Consider the following 21,449-nt stretch of genomic DNA (forward strand, 5'->3'; position numbering starts at 1 on the left):
TTTCTTTTATTGATAATATACAGTTTACATTTTGAATAGAAAATATATCAGGAGTTTTAATATCGGTCGAGTTCTTATGCCTTGTGACGTATACCTGGGGGAAAACGAGCTTGCAGATCGAGTGATTTCCTTACTATAGGCTATGGATTGATGATAGCATTCTCATTATTGAAATTTCCGAGTAACGATACAAAGTATTTCGTATCTGTATCGGTTGTTATGAGTATTATTTAATATATATTTTTTTTTTATGTCTTGCAAGAAAAAGAGGATGGTTTTACATATTTTGCATGTCATTCTTTGTTGACTTAATGCCAAATTTCTGGCGAAAGGCGAGCCACCAAATCAAGTGATTTGCTTACGATATGTTACCGAGTAATATTATTATTCTCATTATCTAAACATCGAGTAACGTTACCTGATATTTCTGATAATGTCTAAAGAAATATCCCATACATATAGTGAGTGAGAAATAACATATTCATATGATAATAGCTATAAACAAACTAAATGAAAACTGGTATCCTATAATATATTGGTGATGATGTAATATTCATTATGAAGATATTTTTAATGAGTTATGAAATTATATAAACGATACTCCTTGTTATTCATATGTATAGTAAGAAAATACTGATGAAATATGACTAAGATGATACAGTATCATGACACAGCATAACAAATCTACGGAAACTTTACTTTTTAAGTTTGAGATATGTCCAGATCGAGTTGCGACTCGTCTCTCGGTCCCTATCTCAGTCGTAAGACGACTACCTGTACCTGCTCATCAGTCTCCTAAAAAGTGCAGAAGGTCCTCAACTTACAAACTTAATAGGTTCCAAGAAGCTCTTTGCAAATCAAATTGTTCGTGTGTCGTTATTTGTTAAATTTTGGCTTGGAGTATGTCTAACCTAACTCATGTTTATAATTTCCAGCTGCAAAAGTCAACAAATAGTCTCATTTCATATGAAATGAATATCATTTTGCTTACTATATTAAATTTTATATTACTGTAAATTGTGTTTTTACAGTATTTTATTATCCAATGATACAATAGGAAAATACAGTACACAAACAAGTCTACAAATGCAGTGCATATTGTTTATCTTTAATTGATGATTGAATCAAGTTACTGTATAAATAGTAACACTTGTTACTGTAATTCATTCATTAATTGCTTTCTGGTAAATTCAATAAGTATACAGAATTTTGTTTACTGTTTTATTATCCTACTTAAACAAGGTAAATCACAAACTGCTATGACGGCCATGTTTAGCAAGCAGGAGAAATTTTCAATAAAGCAAATTGGTGTGCTGTCCAGTGTTAGTGGCGGTGGTGTCAGGAACTATTCTGGAGTAGTTTGAATTTCAAAATTCAAACTTTTGATGTAAATATCTCAGATTTATGATTCCAGTTGAATTTGTATCTGAATGCTTGTAAGTTGAGGCCATTCTGTACCTCCTCTTTCCCCTCTACTATACGGTGTACCAGTTCAAGGACTGTGTATTGCTCATCAGGTGTTCACTGGGGTGTTCAGAGTGGTAACCACTTGGGCTCACTCACAAGGGATACATCTGTTGACGAATATCCGCAATTGCTACAGGATCAAGATTTGATTCTTACAATTTACCACAGTTTGGGGATTGTGGTAAACTGGGAGAAGTCAAATCTCAGAAGTGAAAGTACTTGGGCATGCTCATAGACATGGCAGCAGTGAGTCTTTCTGTCAGATAATCGCATTAGCAAGCTCAAGGAGGCTGCGCGACAGTTCCTATCCAAGACAAAAGTACCAGTTCAGGTCTGGCAGAGTGTTCTCGGCCACCTTTCCTCGCTGGAGGAGGTCATTCCTCGTAGGTGCCTCCACAAGAGATGCTTTCAGTTGTGTTTGAAGGATCACTGGTTAGCTAACAGGGATCCTCCGTTCCATCCTTTTCTGGCGGGACAGAATGATTAGGCTGATCTTACCTAGTGGCTGAACAAGGAAAAATTCACTAAAGGGCTCCCTCTCGACTCTACGCATCTGGACGTGCAACTGTTCTCAGATGTGTCGAAACGGATGGGGCTCTCACCTAAACAGCCTGGTTGTCTCAGGTGTCTGATCTCAAAAATAAATGCATTTACACATCAACATCCTTGAAATGCAAGCAGCAAGCATTCTAAGAACATTTGAGGTGGCACTTATTAGTGCTGATGAGCGACAACTCTACCATAGTGTCCTACGTCAACAAGCAATGGACACAGTTTCGTGCCCTCTGCAAGCTGACAAATTTTATGAACATTTGGACAAGGTTCCACAATATAGAGTTCTCAGCCAGTTACATTCCAAGTAAGAGGAATGTACTTGCAGACACGCTCAGTCACTGGGGTCAAGTTGGAGTGGTCCCTACATCCTTATGTAGTGGAGAGGGTTTTTGCCTTTTGGGTTTCGCTACCCCATTCTAGACCCATGAGCTGTTTTTAAAGATGCTTTCTCCAACACCCAATGAGCCATGTGGACGCATACACCTTTCATCCGTTCAGCCTGATCCGGACATTACTCGGTAGGATGTTGGTTACGTCAGGTCTCAATGTAACCCTGGTAGAAATCGATCTGTTAGCTCTCCTTGTCAAGGTCCCAAGAAAACTACTGTACCTCAATCGTTCACGCTCATCTGTCAGCTACAGCTTCAGAGGTACCATTAGTCCGTTATGTCCTTTGATCTTCAGAATGGAGACTATCCAGTATCTCCTCCAAGCAAAAAGCTTTTTGCAAGCCACTGCACAGGATATATCTGGCTACTTCGGACGGTCTTCTGTAGCTGTCTACCAGGAAAAGTATGCCAACTTCTGCAATTGGGGTTGTAGAAGGAATATTCCTCCGGTCAGAGTAACTCCCAGCTCAGATCATAGATTTCCCCGTCATCATTTGCCAAGAGAAACACCTCAGTATGGCTGTTAGAGGCTACCAGTCAGCCTTGGGCATGGTCTTTTGACTGAAGGATATAAACCTCTCCTCCTTGTGGGAGTTGCCAATGGTCATAAGGACCTTCAAGCAATCTTGTCCATCCCTGTAATTGGACATGACTCTCTTCCTCAAAGCTCTTACGTGTCCCACATATGAGCCTTTGACGTTGTCAGAGCGAGATCTGTCCCTCAGGACTGTCTTCTTCCTAGCCTTAGCATTATGAGTTGTACTGTCTCCTATTTAGTCACTCATTTAGCCAAAATTCAGATCCCATCGGCACATGACCCAACACTCAAGACCTCCATTTCCTCTCTACTCAAAGCGTCGGGTGGTGATCAAGAGGAGATGCATTTGTGTCATGTTAGGACTCTAGTATTATCTGAAAAGGCAAGACCAAGAGGTAGGTGTCAAGGAACACATTCTCTTTCTGGCATCAAGAGACAATTCATACATTGTGCGCCTCCGAGGTACCAGATAGGACGGGGCTGATAAAGGCAAGAGTATAGGACCCACCCTAGTTACCAGGAGGCCAAATGCTAAAGGTGGGAGTCTGGAAGTGTGAGACCACCTTCATGGCCTTATATTTATGGGAGTAAACCCACAAGTCCCTTGACAACTTTTGTGCTTTGTCCTTTGGTGGCTGCTCAAGTAGTTGTGTAACCAGCCCAGCTCCCACATGGGACGGGAAGCATCTTGTTTATGGTAATGTTTATTATTATTATCATTATTACCATGGTTCAGTGATGATTGTTGACATGCATATTAGGAGAAGCAGGAGGCTTATCATCTTTGGAAGGTAAAAGATCAGATTTGACCTGGAATAACTATACTCAGCTTAGAGCTTTTGCTCAGAGTGTTTATGCTTCAACTGAGAAGGAATACCATCTAACCATAAAAGAAACCCTTTCTGGTACAACCCAGGCACATAAGTGGTGGACTACCCTTAAATTTGCACCCGGTGTAGATGCAATAGTTCCACCTTTACTTAAACCAGATAGCTCAGTTACTAACTGTCCAAAGAAAAAGGCAACCCTTTTGGCTGATGTGTTTGACAGTAAGCAGAGTAATGAGAAACTCCTCATTCCTGTTTTCCTGAGGCTTTTTGATCTTATGAAATTAAAGCTTTTTTTGATGGACCTTGATGCTTATGAAGGTGTAGACCCAAAAGGTATTTTTCCTGTGTTTTTTTTATAAAGACTGCATATTTCTTAGCTAGAAAGTTATCGGTAATTTTGCGCAAGTTAGCAAGAAGAGGAGCTTTTAGCACATGTTGGAGAATTGGTATGTTACTCCACTATGTAAATGTGTTTGTGGCAGCTCAAGTCTGATTACTGCCCAATTCCATAACTCCCATATTATCTATAGTCTTTGAATGTCTTTTGGCAATACATCTTAATAGGTTTGCTGGAGGTAATTATCTGTTCCCTAGTTTGCAATTTGGTTTTTGTAAAGGCCTTGGGAGCATGTGATGCCCTTCTTACAATCTCCAATGCTGTACAGAAATCCCTTGATTATGGTCAGGAAGTTCGTATGATTGGCCTCAATTTTAGTGCTGCCTTTGACCATGCTAATCACGAGGCCCTTGTTTTCAAACTCAAACAGTTGGGAATGGTTGGGTCGTTTCTGAGCATTATTATTGAATTTTTAAGCAATAGATCTCAGAGTTGTTGTTGATGGTCACCATAGTGAGTATAGGAATGTTATATCTGGTGTTCCACAGTGTAGTGTTCTTGGCCCATTACTTTTTATCTTACATACACATGGCATGTGGTTTGGCTGGGAAAACTAACTTGTTGCATATGCAGATGATGATACTCTCTCTGTATTAATTCCATCTCCTGACTGTAGATTTGGGGTTGCTGAATCCCTTAACATAGGTCTAGCTAAAATTAGTGTGTGGTGCAAATTATGGGTTATGAAGTTGAATCCTAAAAAAACTCTTAAGTATAATTGTAAGGAGATCAAGGACAGTGGTTCCTTAACATCTAGATCTCAGCTTTGATAATATTTCTTTAACTTTGTATGACACTTTTAAAATTTTAGGTGTGATTCTCGACGACAAACATACTTTTGAGAAACACATAAGGTCTGTGTCTTCTTTAATTGCACAATAGATTGCCTTATTGAGAAAATCTTTTTAGATTTTCGGTGATCAATCTATTCTGGAGAATTGTTTTAATTGTTTCGAGTATTGTTCTACTGTCTAGTCTTCGGTTGCTTATTCTCATCTTAAATTTGTTAGACAGTAACTTACGGTCTATTAAATATCTTATTCATAATGTAGATATTAATCTTTGGCACCATCGTTCAATTAGTTTATTATGCATGTTGCATAAGATTTTTTTTATATTTCTCTACCTTTCTTTACATCCAGCTTTGACCAAGTTGTGGAGTGATCTTCCTAATCGGGTAGTTGAATCAGTAGAACTTCAAAAGTTCAAAGTTGCAGCCAATATTTTTATGTTGAATAGGCTGGCATAAGTCTTTATAGTTCTATATGAATTATCTGTTTTAATGAAGTTATTGTTTTTAAAATATTTAATTTTAATTTTTCATTACTACTTATATTGTTTATTTATTTCCTTTTTTCCTTTCCTTACTGGGCTATTTTTCCCTGTTGGGGGCTTCTCACCCACACCCTCCACCAGTTGTTTAACTACTCTTTGAATAATTCTAATGACTGTTTCCAGGTCGCACTGGGACAGTTTCCTTATTAAAGGACACAGGTTTGTATAGCTAGGAAAGATACAAATTATTTTAGAAATTTGTGATATTTTATTTAACTAAAATTGATTTCTTATTTAAGTACTGTACTTCAACGTGAGATTGTGTACTGTGACTAGATACTGTATGTAGCAGTCACCTGTCAAAGTTAAAGGGCAGTGATAGAATATGAGTCTCACTTGCCATTCTGACCATTAACTGCATAATTTTAACTGAAGGAACATTTTGGTGAAGTAAAAATGTCTAACAATTGAAACTAGGGCTCTCCTGTGATAGGTAGGTCTCACTTTTGCTTAACTTTTTCATAGTTTTCTCCTCAAACTGTAATCACTTATATAAAAGGACTGTATCTAAAACAAAAATTTGTTGACAATTTTTTATCTCTGCAAAATAGCACTAATTCAGTTTTTTTTTTTTTTATTCCAGATCCCAAGGAAAACTAGAAGTTCGTGACCATGTAAACAAAGTTATTACCGATATCATGAATGCTACTGAATCAATGAAAGATCTACTACTACCTGACTTTGAAAGTCAGGTGGTGAGTGTAAGAAGCCTTAAAAGTGGAAGTAACATAGCTTATGTCAGGGTCAAAGGATCTCTTCTCCACACGTACCTTTTGAGTGTTTTGCATCCAGAACTTTCAGAGGAATGGACAGCGTCAGTATTGCCTCCACCATGCACAGTACCATCTGATAAACACCGCATGATACAGTGTCTCACCTTGATTTTGTCATCAACACCAATACAAGACTGGCCCTTACTACATGCTTGGATTGCTCATATGGTTCATGACTTAGCGTCTGGTGTTTCCCATCTTGGCAAGTTGGCAGTGGCGGCATTGCATCATGTGCGTTCAGTAGCGCCAAAACGATTAATTAGTGCTTTAATAAAAAGTATGACAAAAACACACACTTGTGATCCAAGACATAATATGCAAGGACTTGCTACAGAAGTGAGGAGTAACATGGGAAATATTGAAAGCCTTGCTAATAAAGCTGTTCTTTGGCTATGGTGTACATTAAGCAATTTTTGCAGACATTATCACCCAAGTAAAGATCTCAAAGATTCTAGTTGCAAAGTTGATTCCATGACTGTACTTGAAGTGTCTCAGGCAGTAACTAAGGGTATGATAAGTAAAAGTGCTGTCATGCATAAGTCTATTCTGTATTTAGCTCCAGTTTTGAACTCCTTGCATGAGATGATTATTGCCTTTTGTAACAATACACAAATTTCTCTTTCAAATGAAGAGTGGGGAAGTTTAGTTGCTGCTTTCCGTTGGACAAACCGTCTCTTTGAAATGTGCAATCAGGTCGTGGAGAAGTCTATGTTCCATTTGTTTGTCCCTCATTTAGCTCTTCACTGGCAATGGGTCATTGAGGAACTACTACAAAAAATGCCCATTTCATGGAGGGAATTGATTCCTTCAGAAGTGAAAGAGTTGGTTAATACTTTACAATTAATCTTTGATAGGCAATTTGGAGCTTTAGACAAATTGGCAATTGACAATCGTAGCCGTACTTCTCCGGCACCTTTCACATCGCCCTTTTCATCAGATACTTATTCTCGACTTGTGAATATTGCATCAGCTCTGAGTCCTGTGCCAGATAATGATAGAGTTAACATATTTTTAGCATCGGTTGAAGGTAGGGAAATATGCCAAACATTAGTGCTTTTAGCAAATGAAGTCGAAACTCTTCATTCTGGCTCAGTGATGGTCATGGATGACAAACTTGCTGCAATTGAGAGTAAAATACAGAAAAAGTGTTTCAATATGGATTTTACTCATGATGCTTTTAAAGCTGGTGTCTTGTCCTTGTTGATACAGACTTGGCCTTTACACGATTATGTAGCATTGAGTGCTTTATTGAGCAAACGGGAGGTTTTTGGCTCTCCCCATATCCAGAGCGTAATAGCCCGAGGACCAGGAATCTATAAGGAATTAGTAACCTGTTTGTCAGGATCCTCTATCATGTCCTCTGTTGTGATTAATGTTCACAGCTATTTGGCATTTAGGAGGTGTACATCATCTCATTTCACAAAATTGTACTTGAATTATTCTGTTGGAAAATCTAAAGATGATTTAGAGGAGCAAGTTAATAATTCAAAGGACTTTTACATTCACCCTGCTTCCTGTCAGCTAACATACATCCTGTCAGCTGGAAGTAACAAATTGCATACAAATTCAGATAGTATTATAGAAGAGGTCGTGGCTGGTGTTCATGTTGAAAAGGTAGGACAGCTAAGGTCAGTTCAAGCAACATTGTGGAACAACTGGCTTGCACTCATCAATCCAGATTTAACATATGAAGCTTCATTTCTCAAAGTTGCTATTGCATTTTTTACTTCAACACTAGAATCACTGGCCTCAATTTTAGGGATTTTATCAGATTGCAACATTGGGTTACGTGATATTGAAAGTGCATCAGCTTTAGCCATGCAGATTGTAAATTCAGGTCATAAGTGTCTGACAGACTCAATGAAAAGCCACTTACTTACAATAGCAGAGCTGACAAAGAAATTATCTCTTTGCACAGATGATATAGAAGAAAAATCTGCTTTAGCAGCCCATATTACCATTGTCCTTGGTTTATTCCAGATCTCATTCATTGCTCGTATGGAGCCAGTTGACCCAGCAAAACGTAGTAGTCTTTTACTTCAGTACTCTCAAGAAGAACTTCAAGACTTAGAATCATATTCATCTTTTTCCCATTGGTTAAACTATTTACAGGGAAGTTTAGGGCATGGCAGTAAGTCAATATGTCATCCTCATTTGCCAATAGTTGAAGAAAAATGTAATCTTTTGAAGGCTGAAGTTGCTCAGTTAAGTCGGCATATTGCAGTTCGACCAGAGCCCCCTACTTATCATCTACTCTTACAGGACATTGAACATTTCATGTCTACAGTATTTTTACCGGAGAAGATTCAGACTCTTATTGATGGTTTTGAACGTGCAAAGATGAACTCTGATATCCCATTTGATATCAAAGGTAAATTGGAACGATTACTACACTCCTGTGATACTTTTATCATCAAAATCGTGCATCAATATCCATTGTATCGGGATTTGATTTATCCTTTATTGCAAACAGTGACCTTAACTTGTGAATCTCTTCTATTAATCAGTGTTGGTGCTAGTCATAGAGCTATTGATCTTCAATGTGGTGTTGATTTGGGACAGAGTCTTGCAAGGTATTGTTCTTTCCCACCTCAAAGGGAACCAACAAAGCCCTTAGAGTATTTGGATGAACGTGCTAGAGTTATCAAAGCTGCAGCTATATTGCTTCCTGAAGATAAATATCCAGGCCAGGTTAAGACTATACAGAATACCATAATGCGAGCTACAATTCTTGACTTGGTGAATGCTATTCATAGTAACAGATATTTGAAAAATTATACAATCGACCTGACTACAGAACTTTTTGGACAAGTTGCTAGTATATGGCAGCAACAAGAAGAAGAAAAGGCATTAAAATCACAAGAAGAAGAAAGTTTATATCGATATAAAGCTCGTACTGTAGCAGCTTCAGAAACTGAAGATGAAGAACAAGAACGTGAGTTTAAGGAGGCTTTCCCTGCTTATTACCATGAATTTGATGATTTAGAGGGGCCAGATTTGAATGATTCAAAGAAAGATGAAGAACCAGTTGATGACTGTGAAGATATGCCTGTATGTTCTTTAACTGATGAACAAATGTATGAAATGAGTGAATGGCACAGGATCATTTTCACATCCCAGATTAGTACATCATGGCTTTCAACCATCGATAATAAGACCAAAGTATCTTCACAGCTTATTTCAGCAGCTATGTTGAAGTTGCATGTTTTGAAACTAATCGTAGGACATGTAGGTGCTGTAACTGGTAGTAATTTGGATCGAGCTACTTTAGGTGCGCAAATTTTGAGTAATCATGCCTCTTGTGCCACTCTCACAGAGGATCAGACACCATCCATACTTACTCATATTTATGATATATACCAAGATCCAAATCCTCAGGAGGCATTGAAAGTTCGCCCTCTTATTCAACCAGTTCATGAACGTGTTAATGAGTTGCTCCTCCAGTGGCCAGATCACCCAAGCCTTAATTTGATTAATGTAGTAATAATGAGAGTCTTAGCCTTTCCTTTAACATCCCCTCTCATGAGACATGTAGTTGGCTTGGAGACATTACTAGAGAAAGCACAAGAGTGGGAAAAAAATGCTCATTCAAGGGTATCACTAATGGATCAGCTTACACCTGTAACTCGCCAGATAATAGAATGGCGAAAGATGGAGCTACAAGCATGGCGCTCTTGTCTGGATGCTGTTACTCATAAAGTGAGCATGCAAGGCCGTAAATGGTGGCCCTATCTATTTAATATGTTGCAAGCAGGTCTTGCAGAAACTGTGTCAGTTACAGAAATAGCAACAACAATCAAGAAGTACTTTGAGACCTCTCTCCTTGGGGACTTCAAGACTCGATTGGATCTAGTATATGCTTTTCACTGTAATTTAACAGTGGTAGAAAAGAGTAAAATTAGGAACAGACTATTAGCACTAACTTGGAATTTTTACCATTATTATTTACAGTTTTTGCCACAAGTAACAGATAATCTCTCTAAAGCTAGATTGCCAATTGAAAAAGATGTGAAGTCATATGTGAAAATTGCAAGATGGAACGATATCAACTTCTTTTCTGTGAGGGAGTCTGTTGTCAAAAGCCAAAGAATTTTACATCGTCACATGAGGAGCTGGGAAAAAACACTGAAGTCACCCGTATCACCAGTGCTTTGTGATACCTCAGAACTTAGTCATGATCATACTGGTGCCTGGGATAAAGAACATAATCAAGAAGTACACACATTAATAATGTTTGAAATTCCAAAGTCACCTGGTGAAGTGATGAGCTTTACCACTTTGAGAGAGAAAATTGTGCTGAGTAAGTTATCATCATTTACAAGTCGTTGCCATGGTCTTATAAGCAAAATATTAAGTAAGAATTATTACTCATCAAACATAGATTCTTTAGATGAATTTACTGTGAATCTTATAAGCAATTATCAAGATCTTCAACAAGCTGCTACAAAGGCAGAAAATGTATCAGAAAAGGAAGTTAGGTTACAACAGCTTCGCAATGTAATGCAACGACGACGTGATTCCCTTGCTCATTTGTTCAAATACCTTAGCACCCTTGGTGTTTCTTACAGACGTGGTAACAGTATATGGGATGAAAGTGACATTGATAAGTGTTTTGGAACCAAGCCAGTGGATGTCAGTGTAGCTCATAAAAGTGTACCCGAGTCCAAAGCAGCATATGAAGCTTGGGCAGGGTGCGTTAAATACTTAAACCGTTCCATTGCACGCCATTCACTTTTGCTGGCATCACTTCAGCAAGCTCATAAAGATTTGGGCCCTGAAATGATAAAGCGTTTGCAGGGAATAACATGTCACCTTTTTTTGTTGGCTCGTAACCAATACAAATCTCTAGCTGATCTCACTGATTATACGAGAGATTTGCATTGTATTTTAGAGGACATCAAGAATGTTGACTTGAATCCACCTTCACCCTCTGTTATGCTACATTATTGGGAACAACTTCATACTTTGAATACAGCTCTTAATATCAGTATAAATGAAGTGAGCATTATCTTAAACACTGTTAATAACTCCTCACCTTTCTTGTTAATAGAAGAAAATCCAGAGGTACCTGATCAAATGGAACTTGAAGAGGCTAAGTGCATATTAGAGGGCATGAAGAAGTCATTACCTGGTTTTGTAAGAAAATATTCTGAGTATGTTAGTCATTTTGAAGATGGTACACGTCTCGTCACTCCAGTTTTCATCAAGAGGCTAAGGGGTGCAATCAGAAAAACTGCAGAAGACACAGAGAAAATAAAAGAAGTTATTAATCTTTTGTCTGTCAGTGGAGGTAAAGAGTTTCCTGTAACCAAAGCGCTTTCAAAGTGGATTGTTGAATGGGAATCAAGGGAAGTTGGACTTGACGCATTTGTTGAAAAGCATCTTCAAAGAGAAACCATAGAACCTCAGCAAGAAGTACATGATGTAACAAAAAATGTAAATAAGTTGGAGTCTTGTTTAGCTTATATTCTATTAGCAGTTGAAAACATTTACAAGAGACATCATTTACATGATATGGAGGGAGAGAAAAATGTAGGTGGTTTGGAAAAAAACATGATTAGAAAAGGATTGGTAGAAGATTTAGAGGCAGACAGGAGAGATCTACAACTGAAGCAGGTGGTCTTTATGCTTAAAACATTATTGAAGGAATCTGAAGATGAACCTAAACTTTTATCCATGTTGAAAGCTACTTTACCAATACTTGAACAATACTTTTCTTTGTGTGAAAGTATATTTGTATTTATAGTAAATAGCAACAGGTCCCTAACTAAATTTACTTCCATTCTTCAAGCTATATTCCAGCACCTTGCTTTGAAAGGATTTTGTCGTCCTAAAGAACTGGAAGAAGAGGAAGCAGGAGGAGAAGGTGCCATGAGCTTTGAGAATTCTGATGGAACAGGTCTAGGAGAGGGTGAAGGAAAGAAAGATATGTCTGACCGTTTGGAATCAGAAGACCAGCTTGAATCTGCACTGAGAGAAGGTGAAACAGAGGAGTCTGGAGATCAGGATTTACCAGAGGAGGAAAAGGGAGTAGAGATGAGTGGTGACTTTGAAGGGAAATTGCAAGATGTTGACAGACAGGAAAGGGACAATGATGATGAAAGTGACAGTGATGATGAGGATCAGGAAAAGCAAATGGGAGAAGCTGACAAAGGTGCAGAGCAGTTAGATAAAAAACTTTGGGGTGATGATGATGAAGGGGATGATAACGAGGATGATAAAGATTTAAATGAAGATGATGGTGAAGGAGAGGGGGAAGAAACCGAGTCAAAAATGGTAGCTAAAGATGATAATAAAAGTAAAAAGGAAAAAGATAAAGAAAGGAAAGAAAAGGAAAAGTTGGAGGAAATGGAAGATACACGTCAAGAAAACACAATGGCTGATGATGGAGTGGAGTATGATGATAATTTTACTGATCCCTATGGTGGTGAGCAAAAGGATCCAGATGATCAAGAGGAGGAAGAAAACATGGAACTAGATGATGATATGGTTTTAGATGACAAAGAAGCTAATGCAGAGGATGAAGAAGAGGAAGGACATCAATTTGACATTCCAGAAATGGGTGTTTTTCCAGAGGATGAGCATGAAAAAAATGAAAAAGAAGGAGGAGAGGAAGAAGAAAAAGATGAAGTTGAAGACCTTAGTAAAAAGGAAGATAAAGCAGACAAAGGTAATTCAGACAATAGTGAGGATGATGAAAAACAAGGGGAAGAGGAAAAGGAAAAAGATGAAGAGCCTTCTGAAACTAAGCCAGATAACCGCCAAGTAGGGATAGAAGAAGTAAATAATGAACTGGAACAGCAGCAAGAGGAAGAGTCTGCTGAAGCATCAGAAGATAGAGAGAGCAAAAGTAAGGAAGCAGAAGCTGCAGAGATGGATACAACCGAAGGCAGCAAGGATGAAACTAAGGTACTTTATTATTTTTGTTTGTTCTGACACTAGATACAAACCCTTTTGTACTTTATTAGCGAATATACTTTTGGCAAAGTGGGAAAACTAGCCATAAGACATTTAGCAAGGTGTAACTACTCCACCATTAGTTAATCGCGGTTTAGCCCCAGCTACCCCACTTACACACTCACACAAAACGGTGTTTTCTTGTCACTTATGCTTTTGACTCGGTTTAGTTTGGACGTTCATCTCTCTCCACCGCCCACACTGATTGCCATACTGATTTATCATCTTTGCTTTCTCTTTTCAGGTTTGAGTGTTACTTTTGGTTGTCATGTGGATGTGACCGGGACCTGAACGGCGCAAATACTCCACCTTCATGTCTGGAGTCAAGACCGACCCACATATGTTGTGTCCGCCCTGCAGAGGATGACCTTGTAATCAGAATGACACCTGTGAGGAGTGTCGGGAGTGATATTCCTCCCAGTGGGAGAAATTTAGACGGCGACGCAAGAAGTCTGAGAGATTCTTCTCCCCCAGGTCTTCCTAGAAGTTGAAGAAACCTCGTACTTCTTCTTCAGCCCCTCGATTTCTTCCTGAAGCTCCTCGCTTGGTCTCCCCAGTAGGTCGATCGAGTAGGAGTGTTGGCTGTTTAATCCAAGGACAGCCCTTAGGTTCCCCTAGCAAAGCAGCGCCGCCCTTCTTTGAAGGTGAGTCTCTGTCTGTCGATGATTTATTGCTGGTTTGGCCATTGCTTGATGTCGCTGGCAGGTCTCTTCGAGTTGTTGCAGTTGGGAGCAGAGAGGAAGCACACACCAACTTCCTCAAAGAGGGAGATCTGGATCCTCCTCCAAAGGGCTCCGAAGGTTACGTCCTGGAGGAGTTCCCTGCTTTCGTATCCAGTGCTGTGTTCCCGGACCCGAGTTCTCCACTTCCTCTTGACGTCAACGACGGTGCTCCCCCTTTTTCTGAGTTCACCCGGCCAGGGGGGTTGTGTAGGGAAAAGTCCAAGGCATGTTCCCGAAGCTTCTGTGGGTCACCTTTCCCGTTTGCGCGTTAGGTCCTTCCCGGAGTGGTTTTCATCATGCAGGACTTTGAAATGGCTTCAGGCTTTGCCCTCGTCTTTTTCTAGCCCTTCGAAGCGTGATTCACCCAAAGATGTTGCTTGCCCCTTGCGAGTTCGACGCTCTTCAGCCTTGCCTCACCCTGTTGCTGATTCTACATAAAAAGGGAGATGCATACGCAAGAAGAAACGATGTAAGGCTAAGGTTCAATGACCGAGAGATGGGTATTGTGGTGTGTGGAGAGGGAAACATCGCAAAGGATGATGGGTGCAAAGGAGCGCAGTCGGTTCGTAATCTTCAGGTCATGAGACTACTCATCACAAAACTGCGAATATATGATTTTTTAATTTAATACTTTTTATGGTTCTCTGGATAGCATATGATCAATTGCGAAGAAAGAACCCATGAATAGGGAGGGCTGACTGTATCTGACATTTCAATGCAGTAAATGTTTGTGGAAAAATAAAATCAGCCACAGTTAACTGTAATGAACTAAAAAAAAAAAGTTGAGAGAAGGAATGCATTTCAAGCTCGACAAGTTTTATCGTGTACATTGGGGCATTTTGCTTTGTGGTTTCTCTTTACTGTTACATCATCTTACATGTATCTGTTTTTATGTAGGTAATGTGGCATGACAGGCAAACATACCTCAGTTACTGTACAGTACAAGTTGCCAAATAACTTTAGTACTTTACTGCTTTGTAATTGTAAAGTAGATTGGATAATTTTTTGGTAGTTTATGCTAAATGTGAGGATGCTCATTGAACACTACAAGACAGCAAGCATGTAACTTGAAACCCAAATTTTAGATGATGAGCAAATTATTAGATAGATAAATAATAATGGGAAAATGATTTAATGAAACATGCTATCAGAAATTTGGAACTTCAGATCCCCAAACTTTCTGTACTAAGCTTAAGGTAAAGAAGTCTTAATCACCATATATGCCTGTTCCTGGTCGTACTTAAACCTTAAAATACGGGAGGGCAACATTGGTACTGACTGGACTCAATCGGTCTCTGGAAAGGATCAATTACTCATTAGAAGACTTGCATGTCCTTTCAACTCATTTTTATATGTTTTTCCTAATTTTTGCAAAGGTTGTAAGTAGACAGCTGAAATACAAATGATATTGAGTTTGGAAATATTACTAAATTTGAATAGTAAAGGTAAAGACTCTATAAGGAAATAGAAAATATATATGGAACTAATAAATTTTAAAACCTGTATTTTCACCATAAAACCCACATTTTCCAAAGTAAAACCAGGGTTTTTTTTTTTTTAAACCCACCCTGGCTGGTTTTTTTTTACCAACCCTTCCTAGAGCAGTTTCAACAGTTCCTGGTAGAAAGCTCTGCAGTGTTAATGAGCAACATCTAGTAGCCATCAAAGTCTTAACTTTGTGGGGTTCCCGACAGTGGATCTGTTCGCAATGTCCCTGAACAATAAGCTCCTGCTCTACTATTCACCAGGCCTGGCTCCCCAGGCCCTCTGGCAGGATGCATTCCAGCTACGGTGGGAGAACATTAACATCTATGCCTTTCCCCCATTCTGCCTGATGTGAAGGGTGCTCAACAAGGGAAGTTCATCCTCAAACCTAGCAATGACCCTCATAGCTCCGCTATGGCATCATGTGGAATGGTTCCCGGACTTTCTTCAGCAGCTGATGGAAGACCCTAAGAGAACTCCCTTCACGACACGACCTGCTCAGAAAACCACACGTGAACATCTTCCAGAGAGCCATAGGATCCCTATGTTTTCATGCCTTGAGAATATCCAGGTTTTTCACAAGTTGCAAAGAGGATGTTCAGATACTTCCGGAAATCTTCAGCTGCCGTTTACCAGGTTAAGTGGTCTGTCTTCTGTGGTTGGTGTTGTTGAAGGGGTATCTCTCTCCTCGGTGGCCCTATTCCAGCAATAGTGGAGTTCCATATGTACCTTCTGGGGGAAAAACTCCTCTCTGTCTGTGGGGTGAAAGACTACAGCTCAGCTTTGAGCCTCGCCTTTAGGCTGAAAGGAGTTAACATGTTCTCTTCATTGGTGTTGTGTCTCCTTATACGGAGTTTCAAACTTACCTGTGCTCAGTCGGAAGTTCGCCCACCTCCATGGAGCATGGTTCGCATCCTTCGGTCCATGAAGAGTGCCTCCTACGAACCATCACGCCAGGCATCATATCTTCACCTGCCCTTAAGAACAGTTTTCCTACTCGCGTTGGCTTCGGCTATTTTTCAGCGAACTCCATGGTCTTTCCTACGACGTTTCCCATTCAAGGGGTTGAGGAGAGGTAATGCTCGGCTTCATCCCTGAGTTTATCACAAAGACTCAAAATCTGGGACCAGTGGATCCTAGATTTGGGCCCTTCCAGATTGGAAATCTTCATAATGTAACCAATGATCCAGATCAACTACTACTTTGTCCAGTGAGGAGTTTGAGGTACTACCTCAAGAGAGCTGTAGGAGCTTGCCCCTGAGTGGCAGCACTCTTTATCAGCACAGGGAAGGTAAAGAGGAGGATCACTAAGAACATGATCTCTGCTTGGATTCGCAAGATCATAGAATGAACGTTGAACCCTGATCGTTCTCCATAGACAAGACGACCCAGAGCTCATGATGTTATGAGCATAGGTACGTCCCTAGAGTTCAAGAAAAACTACTGTAACGCAGGTCCTTCAAGCGGGTGTGTGGAAGCATCAAACTACCTTCACCGCCCACTGCATGCAAGACGTGACTCACAGGAACGTGGGGAACTGCACCTATGGTCCTCTGCAAGCTGATCTCCTTGGTGTGCAGGTAAAACTGTTTCTCCTGTATAACCTGGTATAGAAATATATACATGTTGCATCCCCGAGGTGGGATTGGGTAACGTCTATGGTTGGTTTAAAGATTACTACTTTTCTGAGAATTCTTACATAGACTAATCACACTGCTAGTATCAAACAATCGCACAGATTGCTCAGGCCACTTAAGTGTGGTATTGCACGTAGAGTTTAGCGAGGTGTCAGAGTTTTCTCCCTTATACGTACAGAGCACGCAGGCGGAAAACCTCGGGTTAAAAGCCAGCCAGTTGGTTAAGGCTTCCATCCACCTTACGGGTGAGTGTTCCCTAATATAAAGCAAAAAGGTTTGTGTTTAGTAATAATAAATGACAAATTTAAAGTAATTTGTATTTTTCCTAACGATACAAACCTTGAGCTCTTTATACAAGTTCTGCCCAACATCACCTATCCCTGCAGGTCCTGCCTGCAATCAAAAGTGATGAGACAACACCAGTGTGTGTGTGAGCAGGGTAGTTGGTATGTATGGCTAGTCTTCCAGTTTCACCGAAAGTATATATCCTAATAAAGAGCTCAAGGTTTGTATAGTTAGGAAAAAGACAAATTACTTTAGATTTTTTTTTTTTTTTTTTTTTTACCATAACTCAGGATGTCAAATGAAGTGATACAAAATGTTTTAATAGTAGGTTAAAATTCTATTATTAGGATTCAAAAGAATTATTCTACAATTTGAAAATTTTATACATTATTTTTTTTATAAATTTTTCTGAAAACTTTCTATTTTGCAATTACCCATTGAAACCACAAAAATATACCAAAACAAGCCTTTCACATATTGAAAGAGCCTACAATACAGTAAAACATTGCTGAATTTCAACTAAATGAAGCTGTAGCTTATGTGACTTGTAGCATATATTACATACATACATAGGTGGTCGTCAACTTATGACTGAGATAGGGACCAAGAGACGCGTCGTAAGTAGATCTGTACGTATGTCGAACCTAAAGAGTAAAGTTCCATAGGTTTATTATAATGCATCATGATTTAGCAGTCGTCTATTTCATATTTTATCAGTATTTTCTTACTGTATATCATTATTTCTTAGGATATCATGTGTTTTATTAAAGCTTTTTTGTATTCTATTTTCAATTTTGGAAGCATTTTAGCAATTGCTTAATATTTTTTTTACCTTTGGTTATGATCAGCTGATCTGAAGTGCCCACTACTGTATCAAACTTAATATTTTGTTTACCTTTGGTTATGATCAGCTGATCTCAAGATCCCGCTACTTTATCAAAGATTGCGCACATATGAATGGTGTATTTTTTATATCATTTCTTATTTTATTCAAAATATCTTCATTATGAATATTACATGTTTCAATATGTTACAGGATATCACAGTTTACATACAGTTTGCTTATAGCCATTATTATTAGTTATCATGCGAATACGTTCTCGCTCTTTCTCTGTTCGTGTGTGTGTACACGCACTTATGGGTAGTTCATTTTTAAAGCTTCACACAGTATTTAATTTCTAGTTCATTATTGAGCCTTCATATTTCATTAGACATTCTTGTTTTTAATTGTGGTTTATTAAAGCATGATTATATTCTATTTTTCAATTTCTTGAGAATTTCAATAATCAACAATTACTTGCAATTTACTATCATTAGGCATCAGCTGATCTCAAGGTCACTCTACCGTATTATGATTATGCGCACATACAGTACGAAAAACACTGAGTTGTTTGTATAGTTTTCCTAACATTCAAAATCTCTTCATAATGAATATTACATCAGCACCAGTGCAGTATGTTATAGGGTATCACAGTTTCCATACAGTTTATTAGTTATATGAATATGTCATACAGTTTATAAACCTTATTATTAGTTATATGTATCTCTCTCTCTCTCTCTCTCTCTCTCTCTCTCTCTCTCTCTCTCTCTCTCTCTCTCTCTCTCTCTCTCTCTCTTCTGACCCCTTTATAGAGCGAATTTTCTTCCTTATGTTAGCGAGATGTTGAAATTGTCTTTTCCTCTTTGAAATGATAAAATTCTTGCCGGAAACGAGAAAAACAAACTTAAAAATGAGTGAATGTCAGAGATCAAACTCAGGCATGTACTCTGTGGTTTGTGGTAGGACTGAAGGGCGAAGGGTGTAATTTACCGTGTCATACATCGTTTGTGACTTGTGGAAGCTATACAGATGCCATTGTTCACAATTTCTTTTACATTGAAATGTAATAATTATCAAAATTTATGATAACTGAAGAAATACTGCGTTTTCTTGTTGTCACTGTTCTTAACAATTTCAATTCAAAATAAGTTCAAGTTCAAGGGCGGGGTAAGACAAACTTTACTTTGTATCTGACAACATGTATTTCATTAAGTAATTCATTACACAGGTCTGAGCCCACTTAAATTGCTTTAAAGTCTGGGAAATTATCAATCTTATCCATAAAATAAGTGCTCTTATTAAACATGGGTTAAATCAACTTATTCTTGGGCGAACAACAGTCAGGGAACATAGGAATTTTTACTTTACTTTAGATCGGAGTTTCTCTCACTTTCTAAGTACAAAACTATCAGAGTATGGGTCGTGGCAAGCAATGTAACTACGATAAAGTCTTATCTGCTCCTTGTGAGATCTCAGGCCCGACTAATCCATAGGCCGTGGGCGTCGCTGGGCGTGACCCCATGGCATCCTGAGAAGAAGACCAAATATGGTCATGTCTCCTGAGCCGTTGCCCCCCCAAGGAATCTGCGAAAACAAGGAGGAGACAGAAAAAACCCTTCATTTGCAATTTGACGTAGAGATAGACTCTTTTCGCCAGTGGAAGCTGAGAAAGCACACACTCCCGAGCGAGTCAGCGAACTGAGGTTATTCACATGACCTCAAACAGATTCACAAACAAGGTGTACGTGACAAATCCCCCCCTACCAAGTTACAGTTACTCCTGGAACTGTGATAAATTCCAACGAAAACAAGGAAAATCTTAGTCACGTCACCATTTACTTTAAATCCAAACCCCATCATTACTTTTCAGCCGCAACTCGCTCTGGGTGTGCAAAATTTCAACTTGCACAAAAAAAAGAAACTTCAACAGCAACAAACTACAAAAATCTTAACAAATTAAATTCACATAATTCATTACAGTAGTTGTGCCTTCTAATATGAGTAAAATATGAACTAAAACTCAAGATACACATAATGTGACTAAATGGAGCCAAAAAACAAACTAAAAAAGATTACATACTCAAAAGGATCATATATTCAAACAAAAAAGATTATATGCCCAAAACAAAAGGAAAAGAACAAAAATGGCAGTAAATAACCCTGAAAACCAATACATATGGGTAAATGTGAGTAAATATGAGTAAACAAGGTACTGGAAAAGGTTACATAGATATACAGTAAAAATTGGGGCAAATAATTCTGAAAACAAGGTATATCTTAACAGCTTTAGGCAAGCAAGAATGAAGAACCAAAATATCCAAAGGTTAAACATTTGCAACTGAAATCCGAAGATTCCCTTGAGCAAAACAAATCATATAAAAAAATACTCAAGTTAGGATTTTAATCCTCAGGCTCGCCTAAGCAACAATTTTACTACACACAGATCACACGGGAGGCGTTACATGGTTCAATCTCACTCTCCGCCCTGGATTCTGTAAGTAGAGACATGGTATAATAACAGTTGACAAAAAATCTTGGTACCTAAAAACAAACCATTCCCTAGGGAAGAGAAAAATATATATATAAGTCCACAGAGACGTCATAAGTTAAAGGAAATACATATAATTATCAGAAAAACTAAAATTAAACATACAGGTTGGCCAATATATATCAAAGAAAAAATTACCAAAAAGATCATTGAATATAATCTTCTCATATAGCTATATCAATCTAGCAAAGCGCTTACAAACTCAAAAAGGTACCAGTACATAAACGCAGAACACACAGTGATGCGTACAAGCGCAGAACACACAGTAATGCGTACAAACGCAGAACACACAGTGATGCGTATAAACACAGAACACATCTGTGTGCGTACTCAACCTACCGGTGATACCAGCCGAGTTGGTACGTCTTGAAACCGTGCTTGTGACGATACGTCCATCCGGACACCTGTGGGCTCATTGGGACACACCCGAACCCCACCCTGAGTAGGAATGTTCCCTCGACCTTCACCAGCGTGAGACACCTGGCTGGCGGTCCTCCTTGGAACTTGTGTTTCTACAGTCAAAGTTTCCCTTACTGGCAGAGGATCTGTCAGCCTGACTGCTCTGACCTCTGCCCTCCGCCATCGGAGACAGGTAGGACCACATACCATTGGCCTACAACAAACAACCAGTCCACCCAGACGGCAAGAAACACACACACACTAGCTAAGTAAAAACCTACACTCAAAGTCCTATGTGACATTTTTAAATCT

At 39.0% G+C, this 21,449-nt stretch overlaps 1 protein-coding gene across 1 annotated transcript in view; it reads left to right on the forward strand.

Moving 5' to 3' along the window:
• LOC137616420 (midasin) overlaps positions 1-21,449 on the forward strand; it is an 814,866-nt gene that overhangs the window by 654,063 nt on the left and 139,354 nt on the right. The window contains exon 28 of the mRNA XM_068346159.1: positions 6,095-13,193. Within this exon, the coding sequence (XP_068202260.1) occupies positions 6,095-13,193 (7,099 nt within the window). The remainder of the gene's footprint in view (positions 1-6,094; positions 13,194-21,449) is intronic.

Source organism: Palaemon carinicauda, chromosome 22 (genome assembly GCF_036898095.1).
Source record: "Palaemon carinicauda isolate YSFRI2023 chromosome 22, ASM3689809v2, whole genome shotgun sequence".
Classification (NCBI taxonomy): Eukaryota; Metazoa; Arthropoda; class Malacostraca; order Decapoda; family Palaemonidae; genus Palaemon; species Palaemon carinicauda.